General features: G+C 40.0%; 1 protein-coding gene across 1 annotated transcript in view; it reads left to right on the top strand.

The window, feature by feature from the left end:
* Positions 1–20,241, top strand: part of SYCP1 (synaptonemal complex protein 1) — a 35,443-nt gene that overhangs the window by 10,107 nt on the left and 5,095 nt on the right. The window contains exons 10-25 of the mRNA XM_019546497.1: positions 634–742; positions 1,710–1,804; positions 1,918–2,102; positions 2,752–2,819; positions 3,918–3,979; positions 6,080–6,196; positions 6,670–6,774; positions 8,358–8,461; positions 10,110–10,227; positions 10,469–10,539; positions 12,776–12,857; positions 14,324–14,386; positions 14,913–14,975; positions 16,848–16,910; positions 17,168–17,284; positions 19,393–19,503. Coding sequence (XP_019402042.1) covers positions 634–742; positions 1,710–1,804; positions 1,918–2,102; positions 2,752–2,819; positions 3,918–3,979; positions 6,080–6,196; positions 6,670–6,774; positions 8,358–8,461; positions 10,110–10,227; positions 10,469–10,539; positions 12,776–12,857; positions 14,324–14,386; positions 14,913–14,975; positions 16,848–16,910; positions 17,168–17,284; positions 19,393–19,503 — 1,533 coding nt within the window. The remainder of the gene's footprint in view (positions 1–633; positions 743–1,709; positions 1,805–1,917; positions 2,103–2,751; positions 2,820–3,917; positions 3,980–6,079; positions 6,197–6,669; positions 6,775–8,357; positions 8,462–10,109; positions 10,228–10,468; positions 10,540–12,775; positions 12,858–14,323; positions 14,387–14,912; positions 14,976–16,847; positions 16,911–17,167; positions 17,285–19,392; positions 19,504–20,241) is intronic.

Genomic DNA, 20,241 nt, shown 5'->3' with positions numbered 1-20,241 from the left:
GCTGCAGCAGGCAGGGACTGCCCGAATCATCAAAGATCTCTGAATCTTTTCCAAAGATTTTGGAGGGCTTTGAATCAATTTGGACCTTTGTATTTGTCTCCCGATACAATTTGGATTTGGAGATTCAGCCACCGAATTGGGCCGAATCTCCTCCGAATTGAATCGCTACACGAAGCTTTGCAAGGCCCTGATGCCATGTAATTGGGAAGAAACATCTCTTTCTGAATGTTAGAAAGGTCAGGATTGGACCTGCTGATTGGTATAAGATGTGTATGTGAGGCTGAAAGCTGGTTACAAGTGTAATAAGCAGTAGGGAGGGTAAGTGAAGGAAATAAAACAAATTGCATGGTAGTTGACTGGATTCTTATTTTCCCTCTTTGTTTCTTTACCTATATCTGGCTGGAACTTGCACTCTGCGTTTGAATTACACAGCTGCTGACTCCCAACTGCAACATCATTTGTGGATCGTTTTCTAAAGCTCCATTATTTTTACTTGAATGAAAACCGTTTTTCTATATCTGTACATGCAAATGCTAATGCAGAGCATAATGTACACATTTAAAATAGGGCAGAGTTGGTAGTCTCTTCTAGACCTTGTTATCTACGTACTGAAATAGTTCTTCATTTCTTTAGGTGACAGTTCTGACTGTTCAAAGTGGTGAAAAAGATAATATTATCAGAGACATGAACATTCAGTTGCTGGAATCAAACGATAAAATTACTGGATTAGAAGAAACATCAAGTAAGAAATCTGAGAGTGTTTTCACTTAGGGGTGTGGGTTAAAAAAAACAGGAAAGGATTATAAACTTTTATCTGGACTCAGTTACATATGTATAAACTTGACTTTTTCTGATATAATGTATCAGAAATTTTACCTTCATACCACTGTAAAACCCATATTATTAGGATTGTCTTGCTTTAGCTGGACCAGTATAATAAAAATGATGCAGTTTTTATGGGCAGAAGCCTTCGGTCACTTGTTTGAATCTGTTTCAGATCATTAATTACTAACTACTACAACGATTCACTAGCTTTGAAGTGAATGGCTCTGTCATTCTCATTTCTACCAGACATATTTTTTGTCTCTGAATAATTCAACATTACAACTTGCAAGTAATAAAATCCTTTCAGGTGGGCAAAAGGCAGAGGAATGGAATTGGAACTGGGACTACTTTTTGTAGTAACCTACCATTTCATGCTTAAGACATGATAGTGGAAGAATCTGAAACTTGCAAAGAGCCAAAAAAGACTTAATTCTCCTGAGATATTAATGATGCATCATTAAGACGTGTGCTTCATTTTCAGTGATTTTAACAGGGCTTATGTTACCCAAACATATACACACACATACATATAAGTTTTCTTAGAATTAGGATTTAAAACATTTCAAGCCCTACTGACTGAATGGATACGAAAAAAATTGTGGGCAGTTATCAAAATCACACACATCACATGATATAACTGATACGGATGCTTTAATTAAATTGTATAAGTAATATAAATATTAAATGTCCCTCATTTAATCTTTTCCTAGTGATGTCACAATCTTGGCTCATGTCTTCCTTCTAAATAATCTATTTATCTCAATAGTTCAAGGGAAATATTTGAAGAGAGTATTTCTACATATGGTACAGCTATAAAACTACCTGTCTGGTACATATTTTGTAAATATTAAGAGTATATCTTATTTGTAACTATTATGACTTAGAACATCAAAAAGAAATGTTAGAAGAATCACAGACCAGACAAGACAATTTGATGAGAGAACTGGAAGAAGCTAAAGTTTATTTGCAAAAAGCAGAGGTATGACTTACTCTATAATTTTTCCAACAAATTAAAAGATGTAAATAGATTAAATGAATAATAAATAATTATCAAAACTTTTAATTTAGAATACTTTTTTACACTTTGTTTAGACTACTCAGAAGAATTTAGAAACTGATTTACAGACTGCAATGGAAACAATAACTCAAATCACTGGAGAAAAAGAAGCACAAATGGAAGAACTTACAGAAACTAAGGCTCTGCATACATCAGTGGTTGATGAATTTGAAATTGCTATTGCTAACTTGAAAGAGTTGCTGGAAAGAGAACAAAATAGGTGAAAAACAGTTCTTTTTTTTAAAAAAATCAAAGGACATGATTAATCCTGTTGTTAAGGCAGTATACTGAGTTTGATTCCCAGTGATGTTCACAAAGCTTACTGTGTGGGCTTGAGTGAACCATTTATTCTCTCTACTTCATTTCTACATACGTAAAATAAGGATGAGTTTTCTTGATTTCAACCATCTTTGATCTGGTCTGTTTCAAGTGTTTGCTTTTTAGGATAGGGCATACAACAGTTGGGCCCTGATCGCCAGTAAGAGCTGTACGCTGTGCTAGAATATAAGTACAATAATACCAATGCAGGTATATTTAGCAACATGGACACAGTTTTATTTAACAATATTATTACTTAATAATACAGCGTAATGTTTCCTTTGTAGTCTTTAAAACAAGTATTTTTTCTGAAGAAAGTCGTTTTGGTAACCAAAATAAATTTCAGTAAAACTAGAATTAGAGCTATAAGTGGCAAGGATTTTACAAGCTGTGAATTGTGTAATTTATTCAAATCTTGTAACAGTTTGCTAGGAAATTACTTTTTGGGGTGGGTTGCCTTGACACATCTTTTCAACGGTTGCAAGTAGTCATGAGCAGTCAAAGGACTGAGTGACTGAGGAGACAGAAAGCTGAAGTTTGCTTTTTAACAGATTGACAAAACTTGAAGATGAGTCAGAAATACTTGCTTCAGACCTCTATAAGAAATCTTCTGAACTGGGTAAGATTTGCAGAAACAGGAAGATAATTGTTTTGCACGAGCTAGTTGCAGGTAAAATGAACATTGTCCCTCTGAGATTATCATAAGATATCCACTCTACCATCTCACATATGAGTTCATGATGTAGTTTGTATGTGGTAAGTGTGTGTGGGGAGGGGGCGGGAATCCTGTAGCAGCTTCATATTGATTCCTGCATAAAGCCAGTTCTAAAATTGGCAGGGTAGAAAGATGAGCTTAGACCTACCATATCTCCTATTTTCCAAGTCCTTTGCCAAAAAAGTTCAGCTGGACTCAGAATGGTGGCCTTAAGATTTTAACTATTTCGTACCGTCAGGTACATGTATTCAGAATCGCTCCATGTTTTATTCTAACCATATTTCCAGATAAAGGTTATTTATGAATCATTTATCGAGCGCTTGCATTCATTATTTGTTGAATGGGATTGTTCTGTAAATCCTGCAGCTTATTTGAATAGTTGAGTGTTTTATGGAATAGAGGAAAGGAAATGGACTATGTTAGGAAAGCCATGAGAATATGTATACTCCAGATTTGTACAGATGAATGTTTGCATAAGAGTTCTGAGGCAGTAGCTTTTTTGCAGAGCATAGTTTACCGTAGATATGTTTGTGTTAAAAGTAATTGGGGTTATGAACATCACTGAAATGAGTGGCTAGTTTTTATTCAAATGGATAACATTTTATCAAATGTATGATAAATATAACTTTTATAATAGAAGTTTTATGTAGTGTTTGTCTAACTAAGCACGTAAGTCATTTTACCTGTAGCACAGATGATTCTGGATTTAGTCCAGCGATTGTTTTCTACTCCAAATAAGAGAAAAGAATCCTCAGCTGTAAAACATTAATCCATTTTCATATAGGACATTTAAAAGTAAAAATAAAAGGGCACATGTTTAAATTTGAACACAAGTAGTTTTAACAAAATTAGCAGGGCTACCGATTTGTTCAGAATTAAGCACCTTACTGAATTAGACCTGAAACAGCATAAGACGACAATGTGAAGGTAAAGTTGTCGATAAATATTGTAGATAAAAGTGTATCTTATTAATGCAATGCGTTTACATTGCGTGTGCTGTAGATGAAATAGCCAAACTGAAATGTGACAAAGAAGCACAACTTGAAGACCTGACAGAAGCCTTGGTAAGCGTCACTTATCATCTGTGTTACTAGTTTAATACCTATTAATCTTTTGTAACTTTTCTTGTCTTTTAAAGGCTACCTGCAAATACATTCTAGCTCTTTCGTATCTGTCCAAAAGCTGCCACTAACTTTAACTTTCTCACCTATCATTTAGATTATTTCCTCTCTTCTTTGAGGGGCCTGAATCCTCCTACTGATTTCTCTTTGCTCATACTTTGTACAACTCCAGCATAGCCTACACCTTGTACCATGTTTCTTATTCCCTCCATATGCCAGTAAGACGAGCATTGACATCTTACTTATTTCACCTTTTCAAATGCTATCCTTGCTGTGGGCTGGAGCCAATGATCAGGGGCTGGACCCGCGAATCTACAAGGTTACTTGCAGCCCCTAACAATCTATGAATCTATCCAATGACAGCCCACTCTCAGTATACCCCTATGCCAGCCCAGCGGCACGACCAAAATGGACTGACTAGGTCATCAGCCTGAGGTACTGATTTGGGGAGGGGTGTGAAAAAAAACAGAAGTTTCTGCTGTAGCCACACAGTTGCACTGGCAGCACTGTCGGCAGCCAGAAGTCACCGCTGCCTCCATTCATCCCGGCTATCCCTGGAGCTTGGCTGACAGGTTATGTCCCTGCCAAATACTGCCTTTCCTCAATCAGTTGCTTTTTGAAAAATAGTTTTTTTCCCCCATTCCAACCCTTGTGCAAATTCAGTGACATGACATTTGAGGGCAAGCAGTAAATCAAGTTAAGCTATTAAAAAAGTTGATGCCACTGTGAGACCCCCCCCCAGTTTCCCTGTCTTTTAAAAAAGTAAGAGCAAGGGCCGTCTCAATTTTGATTTTCAACATAAATGGTCAAACTTCTAACTTCCTACAGAAAGTGCTATAGAATCGCGAGACTATTTTATGTGGCAAAGTGAGCGTTTTGATGAAGCCCGTCTTGTACAGGTTTCACATCCTCACAGACATTTGTGTGGAATTGATTATATTTTTTTTTATAGGTGTTTGCAGGAACTTTTGAATTTCCTTTTGGAAGTATTCTAGTGGCATTACATTTGTTTTCTTGAAGAGGCACAAACGTAAGAGTATTGCTACTCTGCCAGTCCCATTCTTAAGTGAATGTTGCAGGCAAACAAGTTACTGCAGGAATCTGTGCTTACGCTTTCATTTGAATTTTCTATTTCTACCTTCTCGTGCTGATGCCCATCTTTTTATTGGAGTGTGTAGGCTGCTATGGGCAGAATCTGGGCAGATTGCAGGAGGGTAAGTTTGGTCACGCTAATTGAGCTGACCAGTTTTACTTTTGCTGCTGGCTTTGGCCAAGGACCCACTGTTCAGGGCCCTGGCCTTTGCCGCAGCCAGGCTAGTAGATAACACTCAGAGGCCACCCAGGCTTGAATGCAGAACAAACAAAGGGAGTTAAACAAATAAGTTAGCACTTAGCTCTCTTCCAGTGGTTCTTCCAGGCTTCACCTCTTGGTTGCCTCTTATGTTTCAGAGGCTTTGCAGAGCCTGCAGACTTGTGCAACAAAGCAAATGATCAAGCAAGCAAACAAACTAACGGAGAGGAGCCCTACTCTGGGCTTTCCCCTTGGCTGCTTAACTCCTGGTAGCTCCAGGCAGCCTGCTCCCTGGCCAGATGCAGCCTCTTAAGGCTGCTTTTAGTGTCTTTTATCCTTCCCACTCTGGGCTCAGGTGGCTAACCCTCTCTGACTCCACACACGTGTGTCAGCTCCCTTGTTGAGGTACTCACTATGTCCCAGGACCTGGTTCCCCAGCCTCTGGTGAGTTCTCCTACGTCTGGGGAGGGTGTGCAGAGGTGCAGGGTAGGGCCTTGTTACAGAGTGCCACTCACTTTCAATAGATAGCATAGTAAGTTCTGGAAAGGACTTTATGGTATCCTTCCTGACCTACCTTCTCACAGTGGGAGTAAGGATGGCTCGAGCATGAGCTGCATGTCGGCTTTTACAATTGTAAAATACAGGAGATACACAAGAGTGGGAAAAAGAAACATTACTTTGAAACATCTTTTCTTCGTGTCTGTTCATTTTATTTCAGTATACCTTTTAACATATTTTCCTTTATTACCTAGGAAAGATCAGTCAAAATTCAAAAAGATCTGAAGCAGCAGCTAACATATGAGCAATCAGAAAAAATAAAATTAATACAAGAGAAGGAAACTGGGGACTCTGACCACACGGAATTTAAGGTTAGACTAAGTGAATTTTCTTGTTCATCATACCATAAAGGCAACCTTATTTGTAATGCCCGTAAGTTAGCTGTGGCATAAGTTCTGGATTGTTTCTGTGCAACATTTTCCCTTAGGGATCTTTTTCTTTGTAAGTTTCTACTACCTATATTCCTAATTATATTGATACATACCTTCAACACTACAAAACTTGAAATGCCATCAAGAAGACAGTACCTACTGGGGCTTTGAACTGAGCCCCATAATTCCTAAACTCTGTGGCAACACGGACCCATAACGCTCTCTTTTCCTGTTCTTTTACAGCGGCTGACTTGGTTGCAATATATTATATTTATTTCAGGATGATATTCCTGACAGTTTGGTATAAATGAAAATTTTACAAACTGGTAAAAATATGTGACAATTGTACTTATTTCCTACCTGTTTGAGACTTAATATTCTAACGTTGGGGTTGCTTTGCTGCTTTTAAATAGAAACAGGTTGAAGGACTTTTAGCTGAAAAGAAGCATCTGGAGACCACTTCTGAAAAATTACAAGAGGAAAACAAAGAGATGAAGGATACTCTTAAAGTCAGAGAGGTTTGTAGAAAGGGGGAGTTTTTTAATATTATTGACAAGATGTACTTGAATGCATGAATGTCGTCATTGGTCACTGGCAGGAAGTATTATGCAAAGAATGTGCCTGTAGTACCCTTAAAAATTATGTAGATAAGTTAATACAAAGCTTGTTTATATTTTAACAACAGCTATCTGATGTGGGAAATATTTAGAGTGCGTTTGTTATTCCATGTTATAAGAGCTATCGTGCTGTTATAGATACAGTGAGGTATAGTTACATATAAAAAAATCTACCAGTAATGAAGTATTAAATTTAAATGTATTAAATGCTTAGAAGTGGGGCAGTTCTAAGAATTAAGGTGTGTCCACTGAAATTTGCTGTCATTTGGAATGTCCTCTGGTGCTGTCAAAAAGCAGCATTTCTCCAGAGACTGAACCAGTGCACAAGGCACCATGTCCAGTGGTTAGCAAGTTGAGACACACGAATCAGCTGGCTCACTATAAGTTCCATAGGACTCAAACACCCCTGCCAGGGGCCACGCTCCAAGAAAGCAAGTGGCAGACCGTTCTCCTTCTGGTCCTGACCCTAGCTCTGAGTTTCTCAGTTCTTGGAATCTGGTATTTTTGCCTTTGGTACCTGTTGCTTCACAGCCCTTACCTGTGGTATTCAGGACCTGAGCACCGAGAGCCAGAGTCTGTTTTACTGACTGGACATCTACATGGAATTAGGTACCCAAGCGCAATTCATTTTGACCCTACTTAAGCCCCTGGAAATCTATTAATCTTAACTGCAACGCACCACCATCTGAACCTAGAGACGGAGTCACAAGCATCAAGAAGTAGGAGGCAGGGACTCTGGAGGCATGGGCTTAATACTTACAGTATAAAGGGGTTAGTAATAGGGACTATAGGGGTATTACTTACGTGCGCTCCTGCTGTAGTTCTTTAGGAAAGACAGCACTGGGGGTAGATTGGTATTTGGCTCTCCCTGCTGGAATTTATGGGGAATTGCACACGGGGCTTAATTTGTTTGAAAGCCCGGTGCGGGCAAACACAAACACGATGCGCCAAAATAAACAAGTTTTAAAACGTTAATGATCGTTAAGTTAATGAGGATTAAACTCTGTGGTGTGTACAAGTACCCCACTTTTCACTTCCAAACCAACAAATCCAGAGTCACTGGTATATCTTGCGGAGGTAGTAACTTTTTTTGGTTGTTGTTTACTGGTCTCTTCTCCACAGGGACAAGGCACCCGGAAGAAAGTACATTGTTTCTCTTCATTCCTTGGGTACAGTAGGGGCTCCTTTCCTGTTCCCTTCCTTTGACTGTGCATTGAGAGTCAAGAAGATTTATTGTAGAAAGCTTGGAGTTGTTCTAAAAAGCAGATTTGCAAAAATCTTACAGCCTTGTTAATTAATCTGGGTGCAGGGTAGAGGTCCAGCTTATCTATATAAAAGGTTAACATTTTACAGCAGTGCTATGTAGATATAATTTAGCTAATTTATAGCACGTCAACAGTGTTATTTTGTTATAAGGTTTTGTTTGTCTGCTCCATTCTGGTAGGCTATAAATGTATGTCTACTCACGTTATCTTTTTCTGCAGAAAAAAATACTTGATTTAGAAGCACAGTTAATTGGTGCTGTTGAAAATGACCAAAAATATTTAAAAGAGATTGCCGCATTGAATGCAGAGCTTGAGAAAGAGATGTATGTATTTTGAAATACAGTATTGGCTTTACACTCTGATTTTGGGGTATTATACATAAAAGTTGTTTCTTATTCTAATATACATTTAAAATCGCGCATGATATATTTTCTAATAAATATATATATTAAGATACCGTCAAGCTAAACACGTTGTGGGTTTACTGAACATTTATTTTGCTAAGTAAACTAAATTGTACCCTGGAGCAGTCGGTGTTTATCTCACATTTTAAGCTGTTGCTCTGGCAGCTCTAACGCAAAGGGAAAATATTACAGCTGAAGGGAGTTTGTCTCCAAGACAGACCACAGAAAACAGCACTAGTGCGATTTCTGCAAAATATACTGTAATAAATAACAGTTTTGCATTCTGTGTAAAGGAAATCAAGATGGTATTATTGCTGACAATGCAACCCTGGGTCTCAAATTTTCCATTCAATTATGGAAAAAGCTGAGTAAACACTCGTTCTTCTCTTTTCTCCATATCATTGTTGCTCTGTTTGCCTAATCTCTATGAAGAGATTGAAACCATATTCATTAATAATAAGTTAATCATTTTAATTAAATTAGATTTATTTAAAGTTTCCACTTATGAGGAGTGGGGATTTTTAATTTAACTTGCATTTAATTTAACTAAGTTGTTATTGTTTGTATTATCATGGATGTCCCAGATCGGCAATTCGTCTTTTAAGGTTGCCATGCAATATTAACACTGTTAGGCATGCAAACACCTACACCTGTAGGTGATTTCAAATAGGTTAGAATATCTTTGACACTATTAATTCCTATTGTGATTTTTCTGAGTTCTTTGCAACAGAAGTATCGTTCTATTCTTTTCTTTTCCTGTAGTAAAAAAAAAAGCAAAGTAAAACTAAGGTCTGGCACTTTCTGAGGGATGTTTTGAGTCTGATGAAGGCTGCCTCTAGTCTAATGAGATTGAAAACCCTTGGCTACAGAAAGCGGCATGTCTTAACCGCATTAGCCCAATGAGCTGCCTGCACTGAGGATGGAGCTTTGACCTTGATAGCCACTGAGAAATAACTGTAAAATGAGCATCAAATCAGAGTGCAGATGTTTGCAGAACCAAGAAATAAGTGTCGAGTGGTAGATCAGTAGCCAGTTAGCCTGTGATCTTAATGGATGAGGCAGGTCCATTTCAATATATAATATAATGAGTCAAAACATATTTTAGTCTTAAATCAGACACAACAGAGAAGAAAAATAAAATAATGATGTGAGAGAGATATTTCTTTTGCATTTCCTTGCCTAAGGCCAGTTTATGCCGGAAAAGGCTTTCAGTTTTAGGAATACTGGTAGCTCTTTACTGGAATAGCTATATTAGCAAGCCCTCCTACAACTTCTCAGAAGAATGCATTTGCCTAGAGACCTTATGTCACTTTCTCAACTGAAACAATTTTTGTTGCTAAAAGCACTCTTACACTGGTATAAATGGCTCTCACCAGGGCTTTTTGACGGTACAGAAATGATCACCAGAAATCCCATCCTTAACAGATTTTGCATAAAAACCAGTTACTAGTGTAGATGTGGTCTCGCTTGATGTGGAAATTCAAAGAGCTTTGTTATAAATTAGTTTTAAATGGAATGTTGAAATTCAAAAGTCCTTATTTCTCTGATTTCCCAAATATTTTAATAGGCTAAAGAATAAACAACTAAACATGGACTGCAATAAAAGTTTTTTAGAAAAAGAACAAATAGCACAAGAGAAGAGGGGTGTAATTACAGAGCTGAAGAAGCTTCAAGAAGACCATAAGGCAAGCTCTAATCTTATACGTGGTTTTGGACGATGATTTATTCAAAGTGAAACATGGGAAACCCGACGACATTAAAATACGATGTTGACAGCTTTTACTGTGTCTGTAAATTTTGAAACCAGGTTTTTTACTTTAAGATATAAAAGGCATCGTTAACTAAAGGCAGGTGAATGTACTACTTAAACCCCATTCTGTCAGTATATTTTATTCAGATAATAACAACATATATGTCTTTGTTTAGGATAACAAAAAGAAGGAACACCAGAGTGAAGAAACGATAAAAAACCTGGAAGAAACAAACAGTATGCTAAGGCAAGCACTAACAAGTATCTTCTGTATAAGTAACATACTCTCAGAAAACTTTTTTTGTAGTTTACAGTTAGATATTAGTTGTTTTCTTAATAATATATTTATTGCTTTCTGTAACTTTGGATTATTTTCAGGTTGCATATTTATGTAATAGTCTTTATTGGTGCTTAAGCTGCTTTTGCATTGCTTTTGATGTTGTTAACATTTATTTCATGGGGTTCCTCTTGGGCTGGATGTGAATCTACCTCTGGCAGGAGCATAGGGGCTAACACAGCCATAGCTCGTTCTCTCCCCCACCCCTTACTGACATGTGTCCCTAGTGGTCATACTTTGGATTTCGGAAGAAGGTTCCACCCCGCTTGCCCCCTTCCCAAATTCCCATCCCCTTCGGGAGCACCGTGGACTGGATGAAACAGCTCTGTAGGCTGTATCTTTGACACCCTTACATTAGACTAGGAGATAGATGCGTTAGAATACTGTAGATAGATTGAAATTTATCTTCCTGGAAGGAAAGGAACCCTTTTGTAAATCTGTAGTAAAATAGGTACAGATCAAAAGTGAAATTCTGGGCTATAGTGCTGCAAGACTCATGATGTTAGCTGTAGAGGAGAGAGGTATCATAGACTAGAAGGACCAGAAGGGACCTGTAAGATCTTCAAGTCCGGTCCCCTGCCATGGGCAGGAGGTAATTGGGCTATAATGAGCTCAACTAGGTGCTTGTCCAGCCTCGTCTTGAACACCTCCAGGGATGGTGACTGCACCACCTCTCCTGGGAATGTGTTTCAGATTCTAGGTACCCTTATGGAAAACAAGTTTTTCCTTATGTCTAGCCTAACTTTTTTCTCAACTAGCTTGTGCCCATTGGTCCTTGTCCTCTCATGGGGTACCTTTCTGAATAGTAGCTCCCCTAGATCTTGGTGCTCCCCCCGACATAATTGTAAGCGGCTATCAAGTCGCCTCTCAGTCTTCTGTTACTCAGACTGAACAAACTCAGTTCCCGGAGTCCCTCCTCATGGGGCTTATCCTCCAGGCCGCTGATCGTAAGGGTGGCCCTTCTCTGTACCCTTTTGAGCTTATCCACATCCTTCTTGAAGTGTGGTGCCTTTAACTGGACAGTACTCCAACTGTGGTCTCACCAATGCCCAATAGAGGGGGAGGAGCACCTCTTGGGATCTATTGGCTACCCATTGGCCGATGTGCACCAGGGTTCTGCTGGTGACTTTATCACACTATTGGCTCATGTTCATCCTCTGGTTGATTGTTGCCCCCAGGTCCCTTTCAGATGTGGTGTCAGCCAGTGGACCACCACTCACTGTTTACTTATGGTGAAGGTTCCTCCTACCCAGATGAAGGACCCAGCACTTGTCCGTATTGAACCTCATCTGATTGCGTTCTGCCCATAGGACCAGTCTGTCAAGGTCATCCTGGATCCTTATCCTGTCCTCAGATGTGCCCACATTTCCCGACAGATTGGTGTCATCCACAAACTTGATTATTGCGTTTTCCACTCCCTCATCCAAGCCATTGATAAAGATGTTAAAGAGCACAAGCCCAAGCACTGATCCCTGGGGGACACCACTGGAGAGGGCCCTGCAGGATGAAGCCATCCCACTGAGTACAACTCCCTGGGATTGGCCTCTGAGCCAGTTGCCAACCCACCTCACTGTAGACTGGTCTAGGCCAGTACCTTCCAACTTCATTGATAGCAGCTTATGGGAAACGGTATCAGAGGACTTGCTGAAGTCTAGTTAGATGATGTCAGCCGCACGTCCCATGTCCAGCTGGTGAGTTTACCCGGTCATAGAAGGATACCAGGTTTGTTAGGCATGACAAAGCTGTGCTGGTTGCTGCTTATTATCGCACCAGTTATGAGCTTGTGGTTGATGGCCTCCTTGACGATTTTTTCAAAGACTTTTCAAAGAAGTTAGCCGTGTTAGTCTGAAGGCAGGCAGAAGGCAGTCTATAAAGTACAAATCTATCCTGACTAAATCAGACACTAAGGATTCGTAAGCAGATTCGTAAGCACCTCACTTAGTTCATCAGATGCTATGAAGGCTGCAAGAAGAAGAGCTAATAGAAAGCTGTGATAAAATACAAGGGGTACAGAAGGAAAAAGGAGGGGGCAAGAAAGAAACTCTATTAGCTATAAACTAATGTAATATTTTTGGCAATAATGAAAGAAATGTACACTTATAAATGAAATATTTAGCAATGTTTTACTTATTGATTTGGTATTTAGAAAGGAACTGGAGTCTATGAAGGAGAAAATGAAAAAGAAAAGTGAAGAGATTAAACATAAACTGGATGAAAATGAAGAAAATGTATGGAATAAGTAATACTACACCTTATCATGAGAGAGCTGTTAATTGTAAATGTCAGAGCCAAAAAATATCCATAGGAAACAGGAAAATGCAGGAGACTGGAAAATGGAAAGTTAGAAGGTGTATAGATACTATAAGAAAGAATTGGTATTACTGTTAAAGTGTAAATGATTTGGCACCTAGTCACTTAAGAAGCTGTTTCTCTCTCCTTGAATGATAGCGTTGTAAAAATCAGTAGGGGTGTATGAAACGGGCTGTATTCGATTCAGATTTGGCCCAAATTGGAGACAGCGATTTGATTAATTGATTCAGATCACTGTCCCCGATTCGATTCAGCCGAATCTGAATCTTAAGATTCGATGCTGATTGAGAGAAACAGCGATTCGGCCATAGACACAGCTTTAAATGTTTTTTCTGCATACCTTGAGGTACCAGGCATGGCTCATGAATGCTGCTATGCTAGGGCAGATGGAGTGTCTCGCAGGAGTGTGGGGGCCCCACCATGTGATTGGCGGTGAATCTGGAAGTGGATCGGAAGTACTTCTGGTCAACTTCCGGGTCCATCGGGAAGAGCACAGGGAGCCCCCATCCCCACACCTCCCTGACTTGGTGATCGGCTGTGGGGGGACCCCCAGTGTTCCCCCAGACCCAGGAAGCACCACTCAGCAAGCTGGGGGGGAGGGGGGGACAGATGCGGGGGAGTTCTTCTGCATGCTCCCCAGCGGACCTGGAAGTGGACCAGAAGTGCTTCCGGTCCACTTCCGGGTCTGCTGCCAACTGTGCTGGGGGGCCCCCCCATGCTCCTGTGGGACATTCTATCTGCCCCACCATCTCAGCATTCATGGGCTGCCTGTTACCTTAAGGTATGTAGAAAAAAACATTTAAAGCTCCGTCTGTGTCTGAATCACTGAATCTTTCTGATTCAATTCAGGGAGATTAAAGGGTCTCCTGATTAGGTTCTGATTCGGAGATTCGGCCACCGAATCGGGCAGGGTCATTCACTGCAATTAAATGCACATGTAGATGCTGACGATGGGTATAAATTGCACCCAGTCTGCCCAGCCAGCAGGGGGCCAGATTCCTGCCTGCTGCCTTGCTACACAGCTCTCCACTTTCAGTACCCCTGTGCCACAGCCAACCCCTCTGCCGCACGACACCGCCATCGCCTGGAGCCTGGGGCTGACCCCCCCTCATGTCCCTGGCCCTGGCATAAATTACTTCTTTCCAGCCCAAATTGCTATCTCAATTTGCACATGTAGATGCTGTACCCGGGCGTAGTTGACTCCGGCTCAGACTGCCCTGGAGTTTATTGCTTTTACATTATTTGCACATGGATATGCACCCTGCGTGACAGACCAAGGATTCAAACATAGAAAAAAGGGGTGTATGGGGAGAAACCTATAACATCAGTCAGTCAAGGTTTATGTTCATATTTTAGCCAGATTTAAAAATCGATATATTTTCAGACTAGAAATATTGAAAGTGAAATTTCGAGAAAGGAAAAACAATTGAAGATGCTGGAAAATAAGGTATGACAATAAAATATTTTGTTACGGACTATGGAGAACTTCTGTTCCTTCTTAAAGCTATAACTGCGATATCTCGCATCCAGTTTGCAAACAGAAAAGAGGCGATATTAACTCTTTCCCAGTGGCACTGCCCTGCTACTTTTACACTTTCTGGCAATAGACTAAGAAAATCACGATAGGCTTTATTGCTTAAAACCGTTTCAGCAAAGCTCATAAACACATGTTTAAATACTATTTGTTTCAGTGGAATTTGATGCATGGTTTAAGTGAACATAAGCTTAAGCATTTTCTTGACTAGGATTTGCATATATGCTTAAATGTTCTTTTCTGAATTGGGAGCATTCATATTTAGACTGAAATATAATGAGTGTATTCATATATTTAAATTTAACAATACGCTTAAGTATTTTGCTAAATTGAGCCCTATAAAATACATGCAACTGTACCCAGGATAGCAGATAAATTAACAACGTTCAAACAGAATTAAAAATATTGTAACTATTTTTGTTCAAATCCTATCTTTTAGTTTAATAACTTAAAGAAACAGCTTGAAAATAAAACTAAGTGCGGTGAAGAGTTTCAGCAAGAGGTATGTACAATTGTTAGAAGTGGCAGAAACATAGAATTCAGGGCTTGTGTCAATGTTGTTGTTTTGTTTCTAGTAGAATTGTAAACTGGTGTGAAGTCTTTAAAGGTAGGTTTGAGATTTTTTTTCTGTAATTTTCTTAGAAAAGCGGGGCTGGAAGGGACCTCGGGAAGTCATCTAGTACCACCCCCACTGCTCAGTGCCAAAATATTCTAGTCAAGTGTCTGTCTAACCTGCTCTTGAAAACTTCCAAGGATCGAGATTCCACAACCTCTCTAGGTAGCTTGTTCCAGTGCTTAGCCACCCTTATAGAAAGTTCTTTCTAATATCCAACCGAAATTTTCCCTGCTGCCGTCAAGATTGTTGATCCTAGACCTGTACCCTATGGCCACAGAAAATAGTTTTATCTCCATCCTCTTTATGACTACCCTTCTGTGTTTTGAAGACTGATACCAAATCCCCCACTCACCCTCAGTCTTCTCCAAACTAAAAAAACCCACAAGTTATTTCAGCCTTTCCTCATAAGTCATGTGTCCCAGGCCTCCAGTTATTTTGGTCACTCTCTGCCAGACGCTTCCTCTGTCTGCATCTTTCTTGAAGCGAAGGCCCCTAAACTGGATACAGTAGTTAAAATGAGGCCTTAGCAGTGCCAGATAGAGAGGACTATTTCTCTAGTTTATCAGAGTCATTCTGAATCCTAACCCAATCCTCCAGAGTGTTTGCAGCTCCGTCCAACTTGGTGACATCAGCACATTTACTAAGTCTGCACTCCGTCTCATCCTCCAAAGCGTTAATAAAAATATTAAGCGATACTGGACGCAAGACAGATCCCTGTGGAACCCTACTCTGTACCTCTTCCCAGCTAGATACCAAGCCACTGATAACTACTCAGGGAGCACTATAAGCCAACCTTCAGTATATATACTCACCTTCTGTACTTTTATGAGGGGCAGGGTGAGCAGGGAGAGTACCTACCACCAAATTCCCAATTATGGGGTTTCGCTAGGCATACATGTCAGCAGCAGAGAGGGGCAAGTAACAGCTACATTAACCCCCATGCTGCTGGTCATCCTGCTGCCACCACCAACTCTGGATCCAGCACATGAGAAGCAGGTGAGTTTGACACATCTGTTTTAAATAAACATTAGAGTGATGTCAGTTATCAATCAGTAAAAGAATTAAAAATCTGAATCCAGAATGTCTGTTTGTGGGTTAGAAGCCCTGGGAATGATGTTTTTCAGAAAATCACAAGGATGCCCTTCTCTTTGTCACGTAAGGATTTACCTCCTTATGGGAAAACATCCTAAAACTTGGTTAATTCTTCGTCCATTTCCACAGGGCCTGTCTACCACCGTATCCGTTTTGGCCCTCCGAAGATGCCTTTGTAGTGTAGCCTGGGACTATATTGGTTTTGTCTTATATGCTCCACAGGACAAAAATGAGAGTGTGGTTCTGTCTTTTGTGCTGCAGGATGCCTATGTTAACCATATGTAGAGGTTTACACGTGGTGCAGAAAGAATAAGAACTGTTTTTAAGGTTCTTGACTGCTCCTGCTGCATGGAAGACACCTCTAGCCTCAAAGGCACTTTTTGAGACCTGGATTGTAAGCGTAAACATTTTTTTAAAAGTAGGATCAGTCTTTTCCCTAATTTTTCTGCAAAGACATTGCACAAGATGCAACACGCCCCCCCCGCCGCAAAAAAATGAAACAAAAAACCCCAGCCCTTTAAAGTGCAAGCTAAAGAGTCTGTTGCCTTGGCCCAGTTTGCCTTATGTGTTCTAATCTTAGCTGACAAGGCAACAAAGCAGTAGGTTAATAAAAACATGCAGAGGTGAAAATGCATAAAAGCTTAGTCTTCATTTTGATTTTAACAGAATAAGATGTTGAAAAAGAAAATAGCAGCAGAAAGTAAGCAATCCAGAATATATGAAGCAAAGGTAGGTATATATTAAAACTTGATGATAAAAGCAATAGGGAAAGATGTTAAGGATTTAGTGCTTTTTTTCTAAATTCCATTCAAATCAGTAAGATCACCTGCATCCTTAAAGTTTAACCGGTGATTCTCAGCAAGGGTGCCATTCAACATTAGTGCTGTTAAGTGTGCAAACTTCATAAGATAAACCATTTAAGGAGATTGTCTGCCTATTTATTTATCCTTTAATGAACAAGATAAACATTTTTGTATTGTTAAAAGGTGAATAAGTTACAGTTAGAGCTGGAAAATATAAATTGTCAATGTAAGGAAACAGTTGACAGCTATCGAAAAGAACTTGAAGCAAAAAACGCCACCGAAGAAAAACTTCTCGAAGAAGTAAGTGTTCCTAAATATTGCTATGTTTTTGAATACCTTTTTTTCACTAGATAATTTACTTATTTTATTAGGTTCAATAGGGCCAGATCCTAAACCCCATTATGTGAGTAGTCCCACTTATATTGATGGACCTGCTTGTGTGTATGAGAACCATTTGTGAGTAAAGCTTTTTATAATTGAGTCTCAGTGGGTGTGTCTACACATCACCCTGTGGTGATGTAGCGGTGTACTACATCACCACTTGGCACGCTGTGGCGATGTAGCAATCACATGGGTCTACATGTCGCCACCTGTATGCTACAGTATAGGCAGTTACTGAGCAGTGTTTTAGTACTTCTGCCAAGGAAGATTCCTGCAATCAGATCTATTAACAGTTCACAACCAAAAGTTCCGGTGTTTTTTGAACTGGGGGCATATACAAGCTCAGATTCCGAACACCTCTCTGCTCCCAAAAGATCTTAGTCTAATACAGGGATGAGCAAGATATGTCCTTCAAAATCATGTCATCCAGTCCATTGGGCTCCCCATGGGTCCGTAAGTTCTTGGCAGCAGGGGAGTGGTGGCACTATTAATTGAGGAAGCTCCTGGAGCTGCAGGAATTAATGTTGTCACTGCCTGTCCTTCCACCAAACTCAGACCTGGGGGGAGCCCTGCAGACCAGACAGCTCTGCATCATGTGGCTCTGCATGCCACATCAGGCCGGAAGACCAGCTCCTGCTGATCTGTGACCTGCAGGACTGATCTAATATATGCCTTCCTTCCCCACCCCACCTCTTTGCATGCCTCAATATATCTAGCACTCGGAAGAAACCAAGACAATATTCAGAATGAGTCTTGAGAAAAGCATTGATTCATAGATTCGTAGACATTCGGGCTGGAAGGAACCCTGAAGGATCATAGAGTCCAGCCCCCTGCCCCAGGGGCAGGAAGTCAGCAGGGTTCATAGGATCCCAGCAAGATAAACATCCAAATGTCTCTTGAAGGCATTCAGAGTAGGTGCTTGAACCACCTCTGGCAGCAGTCTGTTCCAGACCTTGGGGGCTCGGACAGTAAAGAAATTCTTCCTCATGTCCAGCCTGAAACGGTCGTGGAGGAGTTTGTGACCGGTTGATCTTGTCATCCCTTGGGGTGCTCTGGTGAACAGACGTTCCCCCAGATCCTGGTGAGCACCACCAGTAGGTGGCCACCAGATCATCACTGAGCCTGTGCTTTTCCAGGCTGAAGAGTCCCATGGCTCTTCAGGTAGGCCGGGCAGTTCTCAGCCTACAGACCGGGTGAACCTGTCCAGTTAACAGTCCTGTCAGATTTGATGTCTCAGAATGAGACCCAGGTTCTGTATCTGGGCCCAGTGTTCGAATCTGGACCCTGCCTGCCTAGGTGTTGGCTGGATGATGGTTACAGAGAACCCAAGCATGAGATCCAGGTAACAAAGCTCAAAGATCATTAGCTTTTGTAGAGTAAATTACCATTTTAGGAACCTCCACTTGGATTTTGTATCTAATTTTAGGCATCTAAGTTTGGAAAGTGTTCTGCTTTATTCCACATGAAGCTATAATTTTAAATGTAAAATCATATAAAAAGACTTAATTGCTCAAGTTCTGTTTTGTTTTAATTATAAGCAGCAGACTGAAATAAAATAAGGAAAGAAACATTTTAAAGTAATGTGTTTTGAAGTATGTTTCACATTTTCACAAAGAAGCCATGTATCTCTTAATTTCCATTCAGCATATTTAATATTACAGAAAAAGGAATTTGCATTCCATCAGTACATTGATAATTATTGGAACAGTTTCATCATTTATTTAGACTGTTTAATTAAATAAATATTTTTCTTATATGATAAAAGACTAAAATGAACACAGTAACTGCATTGGTAAAAAGCAGCACTTCTGTCACATTTTCTTTGCGTATAATTTATTATTTGTTCCGACAGTCTAGTACTTGGGTTTCCATTAGACCAAACATATTTCCTTTCTGTGCTGAAACTAGCGGCTTCTTTCTAAGGCACACAGAATATTCTGTTATGAAGTATGTATATAGAAAAGGGGTTTTGTTAGCATACTACTCTCATTGCTTGCAGTTTAGAAGATAAACTGTGTTATTAATAGGTAGAAAAGCTGAGGTTATTAGCTGATGAAGCAGTGGCAATGCAGAAAGAGTCTGATATTCGGTGTCAGCACAAGATAGCTGAAATGGTAGCACTTATGGAAAAGCACAAGGTAAAGAGATTTTGTTTTTAATTTTACATTGTATGACCCCATGCCTGGAGTCAGTAAACATTGCACCAACCTAGAACGTCAGGAACTAGGAAGCCTCGCTTTATAATAAAGGGTTTAGGTCAATGAAACATGTACGCCGGTGTATTCAGCAGTATGCTAGTGTAAAAAACCTGTGGACATATGACATCAAATTAAACTGGAATAACTCCATGGAGTCCAGTGTAGGGTTACTCAGAAAGACTTGGAGGAAAACCCTAACGGTGCAAATTACACTGGTTTATTTTTGTCTTTCCCCCAGTATAGTTGTTTGCTAAATGCAAACAGCCTAGTCCTCGTTTCCCAGGGCAGTGGTGAGACACTGTAATAACGTCTGCTGTCCTGGACTGTTACACATTTGCCTGTGTCTGATTCTGGTATAATTTACATTTGTGCACAACTCCATTGAAAAATCTCACCGATTATTCTGTGACCTAGGAAAAGCCAGCTGAAGATTTGCTCAGTTTTTAACATCTAACAAGAAGCTCACCCCCAATGACAATAACTAATATTTCCAAGATCTAACTTCAAAGTACACAACATAAATTATAACACTAACTGTAACAGCAGCATCTGGCAACTTCACATACATACTGTTTTAGGGAAGATGTTTCAATAGTTTCATAGTTTCTAGGGTCGGAAGGGACCTGAGCAGATCATCTAGTCCGACCCCCTGCCATGGCAGGAAAAAATACTGGGGTC

The sequence above is a fragment of the Crocodylus porosus genome, unplaced genomic scaffold (genome assembly GCF_001723895.1).
Source record: "Crocodylus porosus isolate Cpor-Errol unplaced genomic scaffold, CroPor_comp1, whole genome shotgun sequence".
NCBI classification, from domain to species: Eukaryota; Metazoa; Chordata; order Crocodylia; family Crocodylidae; genus Crocodylus; species Crocodylus porosus.
The sequence above is the reverse complement of the archived record's forward strand: the minus strand, read 5'-3'. Positions and strand labels throughout refer to the sequence as shown.